General features: G+C 43.5%; 2 protein-coding genes across 4 annotated transcripts in view; both read left to right on the top strand.

Annotated features, from left to right (window-relative positions):
- Positions 1-382: 382 nt before the first annotated feature.
- Positions 383-8,284, top strand: LOC131137685 (gap junction alpha-3 protein-like). 2 transcript variants are annotated; one of them, XM_058085918.1, is made up of 5 exons: positions 383-850; positions 5,367-5,418; positions 5,528-5,616; positions 5,686-6,236; positions 7,303-8,284. In XM_058085918.1, the coding sequence occupies exons 3-5, from the start codon at positions 5,548-5,550 to the stop codon at positions 8,054-8,056; spliced, it is 1,374 nt and encodes a 457-aa protein (XP_057941901.1). In that variant the 5' UTR covers positions 383-850; positions 5,367-5,418; positions 5,528-5,547; the 3' UTR covers positions 8,057-8,284. The 2 variants fall into 2 exon arrangements, with proteins under 2 accessions (XP_057941901.1, XP_057941902.1); XM_058085919.1 differs by having other exon boundaries at positions 5,491-5,616.
- Positions 8,285-12,479: 4,195 nt separating this feature from the next.
- Positions 12,480-20,052, top strand: part of runx1 (RUNX family transcription factor 1) — a 47,034-nt gene continuing 39,461 nt past the window's right edge. For both annotated transcript variants that reach the window (XM_058085897.1, XM_058085895.1), the window contains exon 1: positions 12,480-12,687. The gene's annotated coding sequence lies outside the window, so the exon portion shown is untranslated. The remainder of the gene's footprint in view (positions 12,688-20,052) is intronic.

The raw sequence follows: 20,052 nt of genomic DNA, 5'->3' as shown, positions 1-20,052 counted from the left end.
TAAAATTGGAAAAAATGTTTAGAAACGTATTTATAAATAATAAATTTATAAATGTATAGTTTCAAATTTAATATTTAAGAAACAATATTTTGGTGAAAAAATAAATATTTGATCAGAAAGTAAATAGTTTTTTTTAAAGGACAATATTTGAAACAAAGCAAAAACACAAACAACATATTTGAAAGGAAGTGCAATTTTACAAAATATTATGAATTAAAAGAAATAAAATTATTTAATGTATTATTATATTTATATAATTTATATTATATTTATATTAATATATAGTATGAATTTGTATTAATTATTAAACCCCTGAAATATTAGAACTGAATTTGAAAAGATAATTTTCTTGAAAGCAATTGGGAATATTTGAAAAGAATTGACAATGTATATTTCAACCGGAAGTGTACGGGATCTGCAAGTCGGAAGGTGGAAAGGTGGAAGGCGAGCGTGACGTAGCGTTGCGGCGCCGATGACGGTGTTGTTGTTGAACTTGTCAAGTCTTTGCTGATTGTGATAGCCGACCACTTTAACACAATACACGCTCGCACTCCACCCCGCCCTCCTCCGGGCATGCCACCCACCCCGCCCCTCCCCACCCCCCACCCCCGTGGCCCCCGTGCACAGCAGGGTGGGGGGCGACAAGCGACAGAGGCGGATGGCCTTGGCCACGCGGGACTGCTGGTTCCACGCGCGCCCTGTCTTCATATTCACACTGGACTTTTCCCTCGTCCGTCTTCCTCCGCTTCCGCGTCCCCCCCTTCCTCGCCCGTTCCGTCGAGGGGCCGCCTCCCGCCGGGGGGAGGAGAAGGAGCTTGGAGAGGCCGGAGGAGTCTTGCCGCAGGAGAAGGTGGGTGCACAAGGATGGTACCATCCTCTCATAGGAAGGTGACCTTGGCGGGGAACAGGAGTGAGGGTCAAAGGTCATAAAGATGTAGAGCGTCGTCTATGCCGGTATCCATCCAATACTGAGACCACCCTACTGGCTCCACCCCCGTCCCCTAAGGCAGGAGGGTGTACCAAGGGTGTGTTTGTTGTTTTGTCAAAATAACATTGAAGGAAAGGAAAACAACAGCAGATGACCTCAGAAACCAGAAACCTCATCCAAATTGGGAAAAGATGGCAGATTATACTATCATAATACAATGGGAATAAAGTCTAAATATTACTGGAATAAGGTCTTAAGATTTCAGGAATAAATTCATAACATTATAGGAATAAAGTAATGATATTATAGGAGTAAAATCATAATATTATTGGATAGGAATAAAGACATAATATTATTGGAATAAAGTAATGATATTATAGGAATAAAGTCATAATATTAGAGGAATAAAGTAATGATTATAGGAGTAAAGTCATAATGAGGAATAAAGTCCTAATATTATGGGAATAAACGAGGAGGTAAAGAGGTAGAGAGAGAGGTTGGGAGGTAGAAAGGTGATGTAGAGAGAGAGGGAAGTAGACAGAGGTAGAGCGAGAGAGAGAGAGGTAAGGAGAGGTAGAGAGAGAGGTAGGGAGGTAGCGAGAGAGGTAGGGAGGTAGAGAGAGGTAGAGCGAGAGAGAGAGGTAAGGAGAGGTAGAGAGAGAGGTAGGAGGTAGAGGGAGGTAGAGAGAGATTGAGAGATTGGTAGAGAGAGGTAGAGAGAGCGAGGTAGAGAGATTGGTAGAGAGAGGTAGAGAGATTGGTAGAGAGAGTTAGAGAGAGGTAGAGAGATTGGTAGAGAGAGGTAGAGAGAGGTATAGAGATTGGTAGAGAGAGGTAGAGAGATTGGTAGAGAGAGTTAGAGAGAGGTAGAGAGATTGGTAGAGAGAGGTATAGAGATTGGTAGAGAGAGGTAGAGAGAGGTAGAGAGAGAGAGGTAGAGAGATTGGTAGAGAGAGGTAGAGAGAGGTAGAGAGAGGTATAGAGATTGGTAGAGAGAGGTAGAGAGAGGTAGAGAGATTGGTAGAGAGAGGTAGATATTGGTAGAGAGAGGTAGAGAGAGGTAGAGAGAGGTAGAGAGAGAGATTGGTAGAGAGAAGTAGAGAGAGGTAGAGAGAGAGGTAGAGAGATTGGTAGAGAGAGGTAGAGAGAGATTGGTAGAGAGAGGTAGAGAGATTGGTAGAGAGAGGTAGAGAGAGGTAGAGAGAGGTAGAGAGAGAGATTGGTAGAGAGAAGTAGAGAGAGGTAGAGAGAGAGGTAGAGAGATTGGTAGAGAGAGGTAGAGAGAGGTAGAGAGATTGGTAGAGAGAGGTAGAGAGAGGTAGAGAGATTGGTAGAGAGAGGTAGAGAGAGGTAGAGAGATTGGTAGAGAGAGGTAGAGAGATTGGTAGAGAGAGGTAGAGAGAGGTAGACATAGGTAGAGAGAGGTAGAGAGAGGTAGAGAGATTGGTAGAGAGAGGTAGAGAGAGGTAGACATAGGTAGAGAGAGGTAGAGAGATTGGTAGAGAGAGGTAGAGAGAGGTAGAGAGATTGGTAGAGAGAGGTAGAGAGAGGTAGAGAGATTGGTAGAGAGAGGTAGAGAGAGGTAGAGAGAGGTAGGGAGGTAAAAGCTGTGTGGGGGGGCACAGAGGGGAGAGGCGGGTGGGTGGGGGGTCGTGTGTAACAAAGAGCGTAGGGACAATGTCCATCTGGCATCTTCTCTATTATGCGTGAGGACGCATGGCATGCGGTCACGTGATCACAGCACCAGGTGGACGTGATGTCCGTACAGGCTGGGGCTGCGGCATGTGGCTCCTCGGGAGGACACCTTACTACTTCCTACTTCCTACTCCCTATTTCCTACTTCCTACACTTTCTCATGCCTTCCCTGCACCACGTCTTGTTGACTATGTCACCTCCATGCTGCCTGGATGTCATTCTATCCCTCCTGATTACAGCTGATTTTATTCCTGTTTTCCTCTTTTTTCTTCATTTTAAACCTTTTTCTTATACATTTTATTCTTATGACTTTATTCCCATAATATGATGACTTTATTCCAATCATATGATAACTTTATTCCATAGTAGAATGACTTTATTCCTCTCATATGTTGACATTATTCCCACAATATGATGACTTTATTATCATAACAACATGACTTTACTCTCTTAATATTATGACTTTATTTCAATAATATTTTTTTAATCTTATTTATTTTATTATTTTTAAATAATTTCCTTTTCCACTCAAAAAATGTTTTTAGTTTTCCAACCCAACAAAAATCAGGTATGTTATTTTGTTTTTTTTTTACCCCCCCAAAACGTTTTTCTAATAGTCTCTATCCCAAAAATAACATTTTTATTTCATTCCGAATATTTCATTCCCCCCCAAAATTATATTTTTATTTTTGTTTTTATTTCTTTCCCAAAGTATGTCTTAGACACCAAACGTTTGTAGCGCAGGCTTGGTTGCTTTTAGCGTAGCATGACTGACAACGAGCTGCTAGCTGCTAGCTACTAGCAGTGGCAGCGCTAACATACAGCGATCTAATATATTTAATTTTTCCACTGATGGTGTAAAACGAAGACAGGAACAACAAACTAAAGCATTTTACACATTCACGCATCGTATCGACATTTGGGAGAGAATATGAAGCGAAATTAAAAGGCGAAATATACAGTTCTGTAGTCCATATTTACAGCATGATAGGAGTTACGTGGTGCGTTCAAGGACGGCTAAAGAAAGTGGGACAAAATGCAGCTTGCATTAAACATGCAAAACTAGGAGGTATGGGGGTTTTGGGGAGGGGGTTGAAGTCTATATTATTTTTTAAATAGAAAAGAATAGAATTTTGTTTATTTTTGTTGTTTGTCATAATATTATGGATTATTGCTAAATGATTGTTTCCATTTCCATCCAATGAGTGGATGTACAACACACACACACCACACACACACACACACACACACACACACACACTCCTTGGGAATGTTTGCATGCATGGCCGCTGCCTTGACGTCAGCAAGCAGACTTGCTCATGTGGACAGTTGTGGACAAGAATGTGTGTATGTGTGTGTGTGTGTGTGTGTGTGTGCAGGCGGGACAATGGCAGGCCATGTGTGGGAAGTGAAAGAGTGGATAACAGGTTGTCCCTGTTGAATGCTGGACTCATCACATCCCAGGAATGCTGAGGAGGGCAAATGTTTGCCTGGGATCAACCCATATGCACAAAAACACACTCACACACACACACACACACACACATGCACACGCACACACTCTTACAGTACCTTCCTCCAGTACGTCTCATCCATCAAAAGCTCACAAATGCACCAAGATGTTGTTGTATGTGCGTGTCTACTGCAAATGTACAGTACTCTATTGTACTGTACTGTACATTCTCGCAACATTACGCAAAAATACTCCAGAATTACAACTTTTTAATTCATGTCTAGAGGGCTCTAATTATGTGAAAAAAATATTTAGAAGGTGGTAAATACATTTATTATGCCTAATGTGTCTTATTTTCTCTTATGATCTTTACTATATTGGGTAATATGAGTGTAAAGGTGACTATAGGGGTGTTATGTCATGTCTAGAGGGCTCTAATGATGTAAAAAAAAGTATTTAGAAGGTGGTAAATACATTTATTATACCTAATGTGTCTTATTTTCTCTTATGATGTTTACTGTATTGGGTAATATGAGTGTAAATGTGACTATAGGGGTGTTATGTCATGTCTAGAGGGCTCTAATGATGTTAAAATGTGTATTTAGAAGGTGCTAAACAGGTTTATTATGCCTAACATGTCTTATTTTCACTTGTGATCTTTACTATATTGGGTAATATGAGTGTAAATGTGACTATAGGGGTGTTATATCATGTCTAGAGGGCTCTAATGATGTTAAAAAAGTGTATTTAGAAGGTGCTAAACAGGTTTATTATGCCTAACATGTCTTATTTTCACTTGTGATCTTTACTATATTGGGTAATAGGAGTGTAAATGTGACTATAGGGGTGTTATGTCATGTCTAGAGAGCTCTAATGATGTTAAAATGTGTATTTACAAGGTGGTAAATAGGTTTAATATTCCTATTATGTCTTATTTTCTCTTATTATGTCTACTATTTTGGGTAATAGTAGTGTAATAGTAACTATAGGGGTGTTATGTCATGTCTAGCAGGCTCTAATGATGTTAAAAAGTGTATTTAGAAAGTGGTAAACAGGTTTATCATGCCTAATATGTCTTATTTTCTTTTATTATGTCTACTTTGTTGGGTAATAGGAGTGTAAAGGTGACTATAGGGGTGTTATGCCATGTCTAGAGGGCTCTAATGATGTTAAAAAGTGCATTCAGAAGGTGGTAAACAAGTTTATTATGCCTATTATGTCTTATTTTCTCTTATTTATCTTATTATATATAAGAAAACCAAACTGACTGACTGCTTTTCTAATTTGCAGATATTTGCTGCCTGGTCGATGGCTTTCTTGCTGGCAACACAGCAACATTTCTGTGAGTTTTGCTTGTTTCACGCCTGAGGTGCGTGCAAGGATGATGATGTCATTGATGTTATTGTTCCATAAGTTGTTATTTGTGTGATTATTTCTTTTTGTCGCGGGAGGCTAAACAAGCGAGTGAAGCATGGGTGACTGGAGCTTTCTGGGGCGGCTGCTGGAGAACGCTCAGGAACATTCCACCGTGATCGGAAAGGTGAGCGATGGACGGACGACACCCCCCCCCGCCGACCCTTGGTGATAACTTCGTGGTCCTTCCTTCCAGGTCTGGCTGACCGTCCTCTTCATCTTCCGCATCTTGGTGCTGGGCGCGGCGGCCGAAGAAGTGTGGGGCGATGAGCAGTCGGACTTCACCTGCAACACGCAGCAGCCCGGCTGCGAGAACGTCTGCTACGACGAGGCCTTCCCCATCTCCCACATGCGCTTCTGGGTGCTGCAGATCATCTTCGTGTCCACGCCCACCCTCATCTACCTGGGACACGTGCTGCACATCGTGCGCATGGAGGAGAAGAGGAGGGAGCGGGAAGACGAGAACAGGAAGCTGGGGCGGCACCTGGAAGACCACGACCCCCTGTACCACAACGGAGACGGAGGGGGTGGCTGGAAGAAGGAGAAGCCGCCCATCCGTGATGAGCACGGCAAGATCCGCATCCGTGGGGCGCTGCTGAGGACCTACATCTTCAACATCATCTTCAAGACCCTGTTTGAGGTGGGCTTCATCCTGGGGCAGTACTTCCTGTATGGCTTCCACTTGAGACCGCTCTACAAGTGCCGCCGCTGGCCCTGTCCCAACACCGTGGACTGCTTCATATCCAGGTCAGTGGCTTTTTACCACTTCCTCTACTCTTTACATACTCTTACTCCTACTTCTGGAGTCAGTCCAACTCCAACAGCCTGTGTCGAGTACCCGGCAGTCAGTGTAAATACTTCATTGTGAAGTACTTCTGAGTCTTGTCTTTGTTAAGCACCCACGAGCCAATGAAACTGGAGTCTTCGTCCAGTACCTGTGAATTGGTGGCACGCAAGTACTTCTCGAGTACCCAAGAGTCAGTGAAACTTCTTTTTTGAGAAGTACCTGTGAGTCAGAGATACTGCAATTTTTGTCAAGTACTCATGATGTAAATCATGTAAAATAATGTTTAAAAAAAATACTTTTTTTATAAAGTTTCAGATAGTTTTTTTTAAAATTAAATTAAATTAAATTAAATTGGATCTGATCGGATCTGTCGGTTTTGATTTGATCTGATCTGTCGGATCAGATCGGATCGGATCTGATCTGATCGGATCTGATCTGATCTGATCGGATCTGATCGGATCTGTCCGATCTGATCGGATCTGATCGGATCTGATCGGATCTGATCGGATCTGATCGGATCTGATCGGATCTGATCTGTCGGTTTTGATCTGATCTGATCTGTCGGATCAGATGGGATCGGATCTGATCTGTCGGATCGGATCTGATCGGATCTGATCTGTCTGATCTGATCTGATCTGTCAGATCTGATCGGATCTGATCGGATCTGTCGGATCGGATCGGATCTGTCGGATCTGATCTGATCTGATCGGATCTGTCGGATCTGATCTGATCTGTTGGATTGGGTCGGATCTGTCGGATAGGATCTGATCAGATCTGTCGGATCTGATCTGATCTGTCAGATCGGATCTGGTCGGATCTGATCTGATCTGTCAGATCGGATCTGATCGGATCTGATCGGATCTGATCGGATCTGATCGGATCTGATCGGATCTGATCGGATCTGATCCAATTTAATTAAATTCAATTCAGTTCAATTCGTGTTTGTTCAGATTTGTTCGGTTTCACTCGACGTGTTTTGTGCTTTGCGGCCGGCGATCCAAGTCCTGTCCCCTGTCATCCACGCAGGCCGACAGAGAAGACCATCTTCATCATCTTCATGCTGGCGGTGGCCTGCGTGTCTCTGGTGCTCAACCTGCTGGAGATCTATCACCTGGGTTGGAAGAAAGTCAAGCAGGGCGTCACCAACGAGTTTGCCACCGACAACGAGTCGCTGCTGCTGGGCGCCGTGCGAGGCGGCGACCCCAAGACTCTTCCCAAGGAGGTCGGGCCACCCGCGGTGGACCGCTTGCCCACCTACGCCAGCGTGAGCGTGGCCGGGGCCAGCGAGGCCGAGGGCGAGGGCGGCGGCGACAGTCCCAACGAGGTGGTCTCCTTGAGTCCCGATGTGACAAGCGGTTCTGCCAAGTTGGCCCGCGCCATGCTGCACCCGGACGACCTCCTGTTGGAGTCTTTCTACGGCGGCGGTCGGCTGACGGCTGAGGAGCAGAACTGGAGCAACACAGTGCTGGAGCTGCGCGACGCAGATGGGAAAAACTCCAATCCCCCTCCCTCGCCGCGGATCTCCTCCTCCGAGGAGGAGGAAGAGGAGGACACGACGACTCCTCCTCCGCCCGAGGCGCAGCACTCCACCTTTCCCACGCTCCCCTGCCACGCCCGCCTCTACCTCCTCTCGCTGGAGGAGGCTTTGGCCAGCAAGGAGAAAGCGTTGCCGGGCGACCACGTCACCGTGGTCACCAAGGCCCAGATGCATCAGCCCCCCGACGTGCCAAAGCCAAGGAGCGGCGGCGCCCGAGCTCGCCCCGACGACCTGGCAGTGTAGCGACGCCGTGTCAACGCAAGCCGCGATGTCGATATTTTAGTCTGGACGTGACCTCCACCCAGGTCCGCTCGCCCCATCAGTGCCAGAGTACTCCCCCCCCCCCACCCTCGCCTCTCCCGTGTACCTTCCTTTTTCATCATCTAATGCTTCAGAAACAAAACCCTGTGGCTGCCGTGTTCACCACCGTGGGCGCAAAGGTCGCTTACGCTTCGTGGTTTTCCTGGGAGAAATCAGTATTTCATCCCCCTTCGCCCCCCCCCCCCCCCCCCCAAAAAAAAAAGAACAGTACATCATCTTTATGCTAGCATTACTCCAGGGGTGTCCCAAGTGTAGCAACCCAAAAAAATTACAAAAAATAAATATAAAAGGAATAAAGTCGTGGTATTACAGAAATAAAGTAATAATATCATGAAAATAAAGTTGTAATATTATGGGAATAAAGTTGTAATATTACGAGAATAAAGTCATAATACTACGGGAATAAAGTTGTAATATTACGGAAATAAAGTTGAAATATTATGGGAATAAAGTCCTAATATTACAGGAATAAAGTTGTAATATTATGAGAATGAAGTCATAATACTATGAGAATAAAGTTGTAATATTACAGAAATAAAGTTGAAATATTATGGGAATAAAGTATTAATATAATGGGAATAAAGTCATAATAATATGGGAATACGGTCAAAATATTATGGGAATAAAGTCAAAATATTATGGCAATAAAGCCGTAATATTACAGGAATGGAGTCATAATATTACGGAAATAAGGTTGTAATATTACAGGAGTAGAGTTGTAATATTACAGAAATAAAGTGATAATATTACAGAAATAAAGTCGTAATATTACAGGATTAAAATCGTAATATTACAGGAATAAAGTCGTAATTTTACGGGAATAAAGTTGTACTCTAAACAGAAAAAGAAGTTGATATAAATAAATAAATATTTAAATAAAGAATAAATATAAATATTGTGAGGAAAATTATTTAAAAATATATTATTTTTTTATTATGATATACAAAATACTGAATGCTGGGGGGATCATCCTTCACTACAAACCTATTAATGGGCATGCTCTGTGGGAATACTAAATGTACCATCAAAATGATGTACTGGTCATATCTTTGTAGGGGTATTTCCAGGCCAGCTGTGACACGTCATCCCTTTCGCTTATCCCAGGTCTAGTCGGGGTCTCCTCCCAGTTGGGCATGCCCAGAACACTTCGCCGGGGAGGCATCCAAACGAGATGCCTGCCCTCATGACCACATGGGGGAACATAGATTGAACGGGTACGTTGAGAGCTTTGAGTCTGGTTATTTCGGAGTAGATCTGCTTCTGTCAACATCTTGCCGGTTAATCCCAAAAATAGAGAGTGGAGTAGAGCCGGTTTCAGTACCTGGTGGTCCTATTTACGAGTGAGGGAAGGATGCTACGTGAGATGGACACGTGGTGGATTGGTTCGCCGTCTGTGGATTCTGTATTCCGTTGTGGTCTCAGTTTAGCGGTAGATTCCCGTTACCACCCTCACCGATGGTCATGACCGAAAGAACAAGATGGCGGGTACAAGCGGCCAAAATTAGTTTCTCTATAGGGTGGCTGGGCTCTGCCTTGGAGATAGGGTGAGAAGCATCTGGGGTGGAAGCACTGCTCCTCCGCAATGAAAGAAGCCAAAGGAGGTGGTGCAAAGACCAGAATTTCCGTGATTTTCAAATACAAACGTTGCCAGGTATGCTCTGCTGCCACATCAACGTCAACGCCAAATCTACAGTAACAGTATATCATGCCAGGTGAAATATTCCCGTTTTCACGGAGAAAACCAACGCCGGTGTCGACCCCATCCAGGGAAACGTCTCCAAAAGTCATGGTGGCAAATGTTTGAGTGACATTGCCGAGCTTCTCCGAGGGTCTTTTGGGTCGGGGGACAGATGTACATTTTCTTTCTGATGCTTGTGTTTGCAGTGTGTTCCAGAAGTGTTGACTTCCTTCTAGCTGTTCCGTATAGGACGACTTTTCTTTTCTAGACTAGCTGTAGATGACCATTGCGGCTTTTAGATTTGAGGCGGGGTAAAAGAAAACAAAGCAACATGATCTCCTTTTTGTTGTTGTTGTTGTTGTAGAAGTATTGAACAGGGCCTCATTTTTATAGCTTTCATTCTAAAGAACACTTTAGCACCGCAGCAGAGACCAGGAAATTCAGTTCTCGCCTTCGCCACCAAAATAAAAGAAGTGTTCCAGAAAGACAAGGTTTGTCTCTAAACAGACGAGGTGTTTTCTAAGCTAGGTAGCCCACTTTTAGGCTGACAACGTACACTCAAAGGATGGCCTTGGGAGAGTTTAGAAGATCTTCAATGATGGTTTGCTTCTTCTGTTCCCTGTGTAAGAACAGAGACACCCACGGCTTTAAAGACGCCTGCTTTTCATCTACTTGTGTGTGTGTGTGTGTGTGTGTTTGTGTGTGCGTCTTGGAATTTTTGTTCAAGACCATGTTGATGTAAATGTACATTTACCTCAGATGTTTACAAAAGTGTTGTCAATAAACTTATTTTGTACCGTAGACATGTTCATAGTGTCTACTTAACTTCATATCCATGAAAATTGCATGCTAGTAGGATCATGTTAGCATGCCGGCAGTGCTCACATACTAATGTTAGCATGCTAACGATGAGAGTGTCTACAAATGCAAATATGCTAATGTTAGCACCATAGCAATGGTAACATGATAATGTTAGCATGCTAATACCTAGCATGGTAGTGCTAAGTAGTTGTATATGCTAATATTAACATGATTGCAATGTTAAAATTATCATTTCGATATGCTAATACCTAGCATGATAGTGGTAAATGCTTATACAATTGTCTACCCATGAAAACGGCTAAAAATACGATTAAGCTAATATTAATGTGCTAGCCATGCTAACACCTACCAATAATGTCCCCTACTTATTACAGATAAAAACTTATTTCTATCTTGTGATTAAATGTGATTAATTGTGAGTTAACTATGGACACAATGCAATTAATCATGATCAAATATTTTAATTGATTGACAGCCCTGGTTTATGTGTGTCTCCCCGTGAAAATAGAAAAAAATGCTCATAATTCTCGTATCCCGGTAACATTGCGCATGAAAATGTTAGCATGCTAACAAAGGCTAAAAATGGTCCTATCTTGCAATGTTAAAAAATCCAGACAGTGATCAGGATCAAAGTTTGGACATGACACATTTCTCTACATTTGACATCACATGCACATCAAAAGAAAAGGCTTGGTGTGTGCGTGCGTCAAGCTGTGCTGCGGCCAGCACTTCCTTTATTGTTTGTGAAAGTCGCAGGGATTTGAATTGAACAAAAAAGGCGCGGAGGGAGTGAAAGGGCCTTCAATGCTTGCTAATACCATCCTGACCTCTGCACTCCTGCGCTTCTACGGACCGCTTTGCTCGAAGCAACACACCCCAACTCAAGCAGGCTGATATCACCACGTGCACATCCCTGCAACAACCTCCTTCCCCGTTTCTAATAGGCTAATGCTAACGGCTAGCTAGCTTGTGTATCTTATTTTCGATTAATTCCAGGAAGAAATATAGTACAAAGAGGTCAATTGTAACATTTGATGCCATATGAAAGCATTACAGTTAGTAAATGGATCTCAAACCAACTTTAATGTTAAAAAATAAGCTTTTAGAAAGGAACTGGCTCACCTTACACGCCGCCATTTTGGGGACATACAATGGCTTCTAATGGGTTATGGCTAACAGCTAGATAGCTTGTGTATTTTATTTTCGATGAATTCCAGGAAGAAATATTGTAAGAAGAGGTGAATTGTAACATTTGACACCATATTTAAACATTACAATTACTAAATGGATCTCAAACCAACTTTCATGGTAAAAAATAAGCTTTTTGAAAGGAGCTGGCTCACCTGACACGCCGCCATTTTGGGGACATACCATGGCTTCTAATGGGTTATGGCTAACAGCTAGCTAGCTTGTGTAGCATGTTTACTAGGAAGAAACATTGTAAGAAGAGGTGAATTGTAACATTTGACACCATATTTAAGCATTACAGTTACTAAATTGATCTCAAACCAACTTTCGTGGTAAAGAATAAGATATTATTTAGCTTTTATTTTATTTTGGGGACACACCATGGTGACGGATGGGGGATCGGCAGCTCTTTAGCGCCGCCCTAGTGGCTCCCTGGAGCTTTTTGAAAAATGTTTAAAAATGAAAAAAAGATGGGGGAGGGAAATACATTTTTTGTTTTAATATGTTTTCTGTAGGAGAACAAACATGACACAAACATTTTAACGTTTTCCAATGTTGTAAAAATGTGTAGAGTAAATATTGAATTTCATCATTTCTGTCAACGAAGAATTGCGTCATAGCCTGCGACACACGTTTCTATCAGCAGGGCGGGATGCCGGGCAGGTGGCTGTTGTAAACCAACCGGCGGCTGTGTGATGGGCCATGCATCCCAAAGGGAAAAAAAGAAAAATAACTCAGGAGAAAAGAGGATTAAACGTTTTTGGACCGAATCATTTACATTCATCGCATTCATTGCATTCATCTTCAATGCCCGATGTTGACAAGCTGACCAGTCATGTCCGAAAACAGAAGTGACATTAAACGGGTAAGAACACAATCCTGTCATAAGCACAAATTTAGTAACAAAGTGGTTGTTTTTATAAAGTGATTTTCGTCAGTATATATTTGTAATGACACTTATAATATTATTGTGTTTTGTTGCTCGTGTCCGAGTGTTACAGGCATTTGCCTTGGGCAGCTATGTAGGGTGGACTTGCATGAACTTTGAACCAGGAAGTTCGTTCGGCTGCTGTTTTATTTTTATGAATGCAGGCTGCGTTTTGTTATGCACGTTCGATTTTGTTGTTGTTTTTTTCGAATCCTCAAAATAAAAATTACATCAAAAATCGGATTTTTAAAATTTAATCAAAGCAACGAAACATAATTTATTAATATTGTAATGAAGTTAAACTTGAGGCGACATCTATGACAGAGTAGTCACGTGGTGCGTCATTCCCTACAGGATGTGCTGCAGGGAAAATAAACATTTAATCATGAAGGCTCATTATGTTTTGATTGTAGGCTAATATAGCTAATATAGATACATAGAGCATGTGTTGCCTTCATTATAAGGCTTTGAATTTTTTGCTGCTCCAGACATTTGTTTTTTTTTTTGGTCCGATATGGCTCTTTCAACATTTTGGGTTGCCGACCCCTTAGTTAAGGCTATAAAAGCTAGCTAGCTTGTGTAGCATATTTTATATAAAAATATTGAGTGGATCTACAAGTCAAGTCAATTGATGAATAAATGATTTCCGTACAAAACTGTTGTGTATTTCTTACACAAGCGTGTACAGACACACACATTCGTCACTCGGGCAACAGTGGCGTTACAACTCTGAATATAATCAAGCACAGTTTACTCATCCAGACAGAAAACACACTCAGTTACCATGGAGACACAGGAGGAATGTTCTGCTGTTAATACTATGGTAGGACAAATAACACCACCATCGACTAGTGGTGTTCAAAGTGCGGACATGGGGGCTATTTGTAGCCCAGAGCTGATTTTTATTGGCGTATAACACATTATAAAAATATAATTTAAAAAGTTGCCCATTTTGCTGCATAATAATGCACGGCCCCATCTTGTGATTGTGTTGCCGTTCATCCACAACCACCAGTGGATGTTTTGTTATGATAATAATGACAACAAAAATGTTGTCATTTTTGTGCAGATTATAAATGAGCGTGCCATTCATCCACAAGCACCGCCCCATGTCCCAGCATAATCATGCATGGCCCCACGTCGTGCCGTTCATCCACTAGCATCAACTCATGTCCCAGCATGATGATGCACGGCCCCATGTTGTGCCATTCATCCACTAGCATCACCTAATGTCGCAGCGTAGCAACGCACGCCCTTATGTCATCGTTTTCGTGCAGTTCATACACAAGCACCAGATCACGATGCAGCACGATAATGCACGGCGTGCATAAAAATGAAATATCAATCTTTATTGTTGCCATAGGTGGTTGCTATGGTCGAGAAGGACTTTATTTCACGAGTGCGTACACATCCAAAAACAATGTGCATCTGTCTTCAAATCAAAAAAATGTGGGAGGGGTGCTATTAATCGGGGTTGTTTCTTCATGCGCTCGGCTGCGAGCACACATCGTCTCCTTGGATTGGTCACTTTTGAAAAGGTCTGCGTCCAAGCTGGCGCCGCCACGGGAGCCTTCCTGATGCCACAGCGACGTTGCCTAGCACTCAGAGGTCAAACACTCGCCCACGGGGGAGGTATGGAAGGTGGGGAGGTTTGGTGGGGTGGGGGGGCATGGATGACAAATAAACGTTGCTGCATATGCTCTCACAAGCACTGGGATAAACTATAGCATTATGTTGAATGGATGATAGGGGGTTAAATGGAAGAAGCTCGCTGGTTATGCTGGGTGGCGCCCGCTCAGTTCTGGGAGCAGTACTTCCAGAAACATACTGTTGAAGAAATACCATCAATTCAGGCTGGAGACCAAACATTCTAAATTCTCAAACAAGGGTGGGCAAACATTTTCACTTTAGAAATGTGGGCCAGGGACGACGGGGGCATGCGTTTATGTGTACCACCGTATCATGACTAAGCGAGATTGTCCATCCTTTCTGGACCCAGGTCGTGGGGGCGGCAGTGTCAGTAGTGTAGCCCAGATTTCTCAATCTCTGGCCAACTCGTGCAGTTCAACCTGAAGACCAGCTTTGAGACATAACCCCTCAAGTGTGTCATAGGTCTTCCCCAGGGCCTCCTCACTGGGGAGGCATCCGAACTAAACCCCCGTGTATTTAGAAAATAGTACTGCAAATCACCGGGGACAGCTTTGGTGTTCTGTATGTTTGCCCACCCCCGGGTTGAAAGCCTGACATTTTTACCTCTTTTGTTAGTCTTCTTGGGTTGCGGTGGGAGGGACTTCCGGAAGTTCCGACCAGTCAGGCTGGGAACGAGGACGTCGGCGCTCGCTCTGGATGCGGTGCTGTCATCAGCTGCTGGGGTGACGGTGCTGGGAAACACTCCAACCTTAATGCAGCAACAAGAGTGACAATAGAAAAGTGAGCAGTGTATGTTAGCAGTGTTAGCATTAGCATTCACACTTGAGAGATGACTGAAAAGTCTTTTATACGAGATGCTTGAGAGGAGGCTGCATCGGGGGGCTGACCGATCGGTTTTGTCTTAAAGGCTAACTACCCCTCAGGAAGACCTGACCTTGCGGTCTTTGTTGTCTCTTTTAGTGGCGGACCTCGGTCTGCTCGTTTGAGGTGTGTATCAGGGATCCTGACTAGTGCATGGTGGGCCGCCCACCGGGGTTTTTTTTTTTTTTTTACATGTCTCTGGCTCCTGGGCTCTGGGTTCATAGACTGGAATGGTGCTGGGTTTCTCGGTGTGCTCTCCAGCCTACGTCCACCCCTGCCTCTGGTGGTCTGGATTGGGTCCTCTGTGCCCCAGTGTTGATGTTGCGCCTTAGCGATGATATCTAGTGGCATACCCAAACACTAGCATGCTGGTCTAGCAAGTGTCTCTGCCCCAAGTATCTATACCAGGGGTGGGCAAACTACGGCCCGGGGGCCACATGCGGCCCACCAAGCGTTTAAATCCGGCCCGCCAGTTGAAGTATTTCAACTTTTAACATACCAGCTGGCAACATGACTTTCAAGTCGGATGTCTTATTCAGTAAAAAAAAATAAATAAATAAATAAAAAAAGATGTTTAAAGATGTTTAAAGTGCTCCTGAAAAAAAGGAAATGAGAACATATAGCTGATAGTATGACAATTAAAATTAGACAAATAATTCACGGCGTAAAATTATAAAAATTATAAAAATTATAAAAATTATAAAAATTATAAAAATTATAAAAATTATAAAAATTATAAAAATTATAAAAATTATAAAAATTCTTAAAAAATTTAAAATTATAAGCAAAAAATCGTGTGTGTTAAATATATGTTCTGGCCCCCCGCACAATTTTGTTAACTCAATGCGGCCCATGAGTCAAAAAAGTTTGCCCACCCCTGATCTATACTGTGTTCTCTACTACTTAAAATAAAAGTACAATACAGAAGGTGTCAGTCGAGATTGGAAAGATATAATAAAAAAAAAAAGACCTACCACTTTATTTTTTCGTCCTGCATTTCTGCCATTTGCTGTAATAAAAAAAACACATTAACTGAGATGTTATAGCATAATATCATCATTTCATACTGGAGAATAAAAAGTATACATATAAACACAATAAGCAATCTTACATTTTCCAAGTAGTACCAGTGAAGTACCCGTGAGTCAGGGAAACTTGACTTTTTGCCGAGTACGCATGAGTTAGCGAAACTGGAACAGTGAGTCAGTGAATGTTGAGTATTTGATGAGTACCCGTGAGTCAGTGAAACCTGAGTTTTCGTCGATTACCCGTGAATCAGTGAAACCTGAGTTTTTAGTTGATTACCCGTGAACCAGTGAAACTCAAGTCTTTGCTGAGTATCTCTAAGAGAGTGACTCTCCAGTCTTGACTGGGTATCTATGAGTCAGTGAAACTTGAGTTTTCATTGAGTACCCGTGAGTCAGTAAAAAGTTGCATCATTATCAAGTACCTGTAAGTCAGTCTTTGCCAAGTCCCCTTGACTCGGTGATATTCAAGTCTTCACCGAGTACCTGTGAGTGAGAGCTGCAGCAGTCTTTGTCAAGTACCAGTGTGTCAGTTCAACTCGAGCTTTTGCCGAGTACCTGTGAGTCAGTGAAGCATCAGTCTCTGTCGAGTACTTGTGAGTCAGTGAAAGTGGCTTCTTCCCCAAGTACTCGTGAGTTGGTGAAACCTGAGTCTTTGCCAAGTATCCATGGGTCAACAAAACTTGATTTTTTGTTGAGTACCTGTGAGTCAGTGAAGCATCAGTCTCAGTCGAGTACTTGTGAGTCGGTGAAAGTCGCTTCTTCCCCAAGTACTCGTGAGTCGGTGAAACCTGAGTCTTTGCCAAGTACCCGTGGGTCAACAAAACTTGAATTTTTGTTGAGTACCTGTGAGTCAGTGAAGCATCATTCTCTGTCGAGTACTTGTGAGTCAGTGAAAGTGGCTTCTTCACCAAGTACTCGTGAGTCGGTGAAACCTGAATCTTTGCCACATACCCGTGAGTCAGTGAAACCTGAGTCTTTGCCAAGTACCCGTGAGTCAGTTCAACTCGAGCTTTTCCCGAGTACTTGTGAGTCAGTGAAAGTCGCTTCTTCCCCAAGTACTCGTGAGTCGGTGAAACCTGAGTCTTTGCCAAGTACCCGTGGGCCAACGAAACTTGAGTTTTTGTTGCTTCACTGACTCACAGGTACTCATCAGTCTTAGTCGAGTACTTGTGAGTCAGTGAAAGTCGCTTCTTCCCCAAGTACTCATGAGTCAGTGAAACCTGAGTCTTTGCCAAGTACCCGTGGGTCAATAAAACTTGAGTTTTTGTTGAGTACCTGTGAGTCAGTGAAGTATCAGTCTCAGTCGAGTACTTGTGAGTCAGTGAAAGTCACTTCTTCCCCAAGTACTCGTGAGTCTGTGAAACCTGAGTCTTTGCCAAGTACCCGTGGGTCAACAAAACTTGAGTTTTTGTTGGGTACCTGTGAGTCAGTGAAGCATCAGTCTCTGTCGAGTACTTGTGAGTCAGTAAAAGTCGCTTCTTCCCCAAGTACTCGTGAGTCGGTGAAACCTGAGTCTTTGCCAAGTACCCGTGGGTCAACAAAACTTGAGTTTTTGTTGCTTCACTGACTCACAGGTACTCATCAGTCTTAGTCGAGTACTTGTGAGTCAGTGAAAGTCGCTTCTTCCCCAAGTACTCGCGAGTCAGTGAAACCTAAGTCTTTGCCAAGTACCCGTGGGTCAATAAAACTTGAGTTTTTGTTGAGTACCTGTGAGTCAGTGAAGTATCAGTCTCAGTCGAGTACTTGTGAGTCAGTGAAAGTCCCTTCTTCCCCAAGTACTCGTGAGTCTGTGAAACCTGAGTCTTTGCCACGTACCCGTGGGTCAGCAAAACTTGAGTTTTTGTTGAGTACCTGTGAGTCAAGACTTTGCTGAGTATCTGTAAGTGAGTGACTCTCCAGTCTTGGCTCGAGTTTTCGTTGAGTACTGATGTGTCAGTGAATCTTTGCGGAGGCCTCTTGACTCTGTGATATTCAGTGAAACCCGAGTCTTTGCTGAGTACCCATGAGTCAGCAAAACACAAGTTTCGGTGAGTCAGTGCCTTTGTTGAGCACCTGTGAGTCAATGAAACTTGAGTTTTTTCCAAGTACCCGTGAGTCAGTGAAACTGGAGTCTTTGTCAAGTACCCATGAGGTGAAACAGATCCATTCGGTATACATGATTTATGGGAAAATTAGCTTTTGGAACGGATTCATTACGAAAGCGTGGTACGGCTGTGGAGCGATGAGTGTCAAGTGTGAGAATATGAACCTCTCGGAAGGAAGGTCATCCGTGTGCTCAGTGTACTATTAAAAGTCCGCTGCATCTCCTCCAGGACTGACATCATCTTCCGCATCTGGGCCCGCTTTTCCGGACCGTCTGGCCCAGGGTGGGTTCTCATGGCGGCAGTAAACGTCCTGGAGGTGGTTCTATCGGCTCTCCTCGCGCCTTCTCCTCTGCCATTCCAGCGCCATTGTTTGAGGATCTGGCTCTGACCCGGGGTTGGAGGCTTCGGTGGTACGGCTGACAAATGAGTCAGACTGGAATGAAGCTCCGGAGTGTACAGACGTTCTAAAGAAGTGGAGAGAGAGACCATATGGATGGGCGGTGATTCTTGTAGATGTGACAGAAAATACAAGCTAGTAGGGAAGGTACTAGTAGGTACCTCTGATTGGGTTGAGACATGTACAAGTAGTACGTAAAATGTGTTGTTCTGGGGAAAAGTGGGGATTTTTGGGACAAGAAAAATTGTTGCCCTGAAGTTATGAAAATGATGGTACATTTTCAATAAGAAGATGACAAGAAATGTTGTCTGGAAATGTGAACGTGTCAAAGGAAGTGTCCATTTATCAACAATGAGAGTATAGCAGGAGATGTTGTGTGTGTTTGTGTGTGAATGCTGAAGCTGAACCAGAAATGCTGCATGGAAAATGTGGACTTTTGGGAAAAGAGGCAATTTAGAAGATGTGGAAAATTGTTTTCCTGAATGTTTTGATGTTGGGATTAGAGTTGGGGTTAGACATGGTTGGGTTTGGGTTAGCTTTGGTTAGGGATAGGGGTTAGACATGGTCGAGGTTAGCGTGGGTTAGGGTTACTGTACGTTAGGGTTATAGTAGGTTAGGGTTAGACATGGTTGGGTTTGGGTTAGCTTTGGTTAGGGATAGGGATTAGACATGGTCGAGGTTAGGGTTAGCGTGGGTTAGGGTTAGACGTGGTCGGGGTTCGGGTTAACGTAGGTTAGGGTTAGACACGGTCTGGGTTAGTGTAGTTTAGGGTTAGTGTGGGTTAGGGTTAGATGTGGTCAGGTTAAGGTTAGCTTTGGTTAGGGATAGGGGTTAGACATGGTCGAGGTTAGGGTTAGCGTGGGCTAGGGTTAGATGTGGTCAGGGTTAGGGTTTCTGTACGTTAGGGTCAGCGTAGGTTAGGGTTAGACGTGGTCGGGATAGGTTAGGGTTAGCATTTGTTTGGGTTAGGGGTTAGATGCGGTTAGGGTTAGATGTGGTCGGGATTAGGGTTTACATAGGTTAGGGTTAGCGTTTGTTAGGGTTAAGGGTTAGATGCGGTTAGGGTTTAGACGTGGTCGACGTTGGGGTCAGCATAGGTTAGCGGTTAGACGTAGTCGGGATTAGGCTTAGTATAGGTTTGGATTAGATGTAGTTGGAGTTAGGGTTGGCGTAGGTTAGGGTTAGATGTGGTCAGGGTAAGGGTTAGCGTATGTTAGGGATAGATGTGGTCGGGTTAGGGTTAGCGTAGGATAGGGTTAGATGTGGTCGGGTTAGGGTTCGC

The sequence above is a fragment of the Doryrhamphus excisus genome, chromosome 10, assembly GCF_030265055.1.
Source record: "Doryrhamphus excisus isolate RoL2022-K1 chromosome 10, RoL_Dexc_1.0, whole genome shotgun sequence".
Lineage (NCBI taxonomy): Eukaryota > Metazoa > Chordata > Actinopteri > Syngnathiformes > Syngnathidae > Doryrhamphus > Doryrhamphus excisus.
The sequence above is the reverse complement of the archived record's forward strand: the minus strand, read 5'-3'. Positions and strand labels throughout refer to the sequence as shown.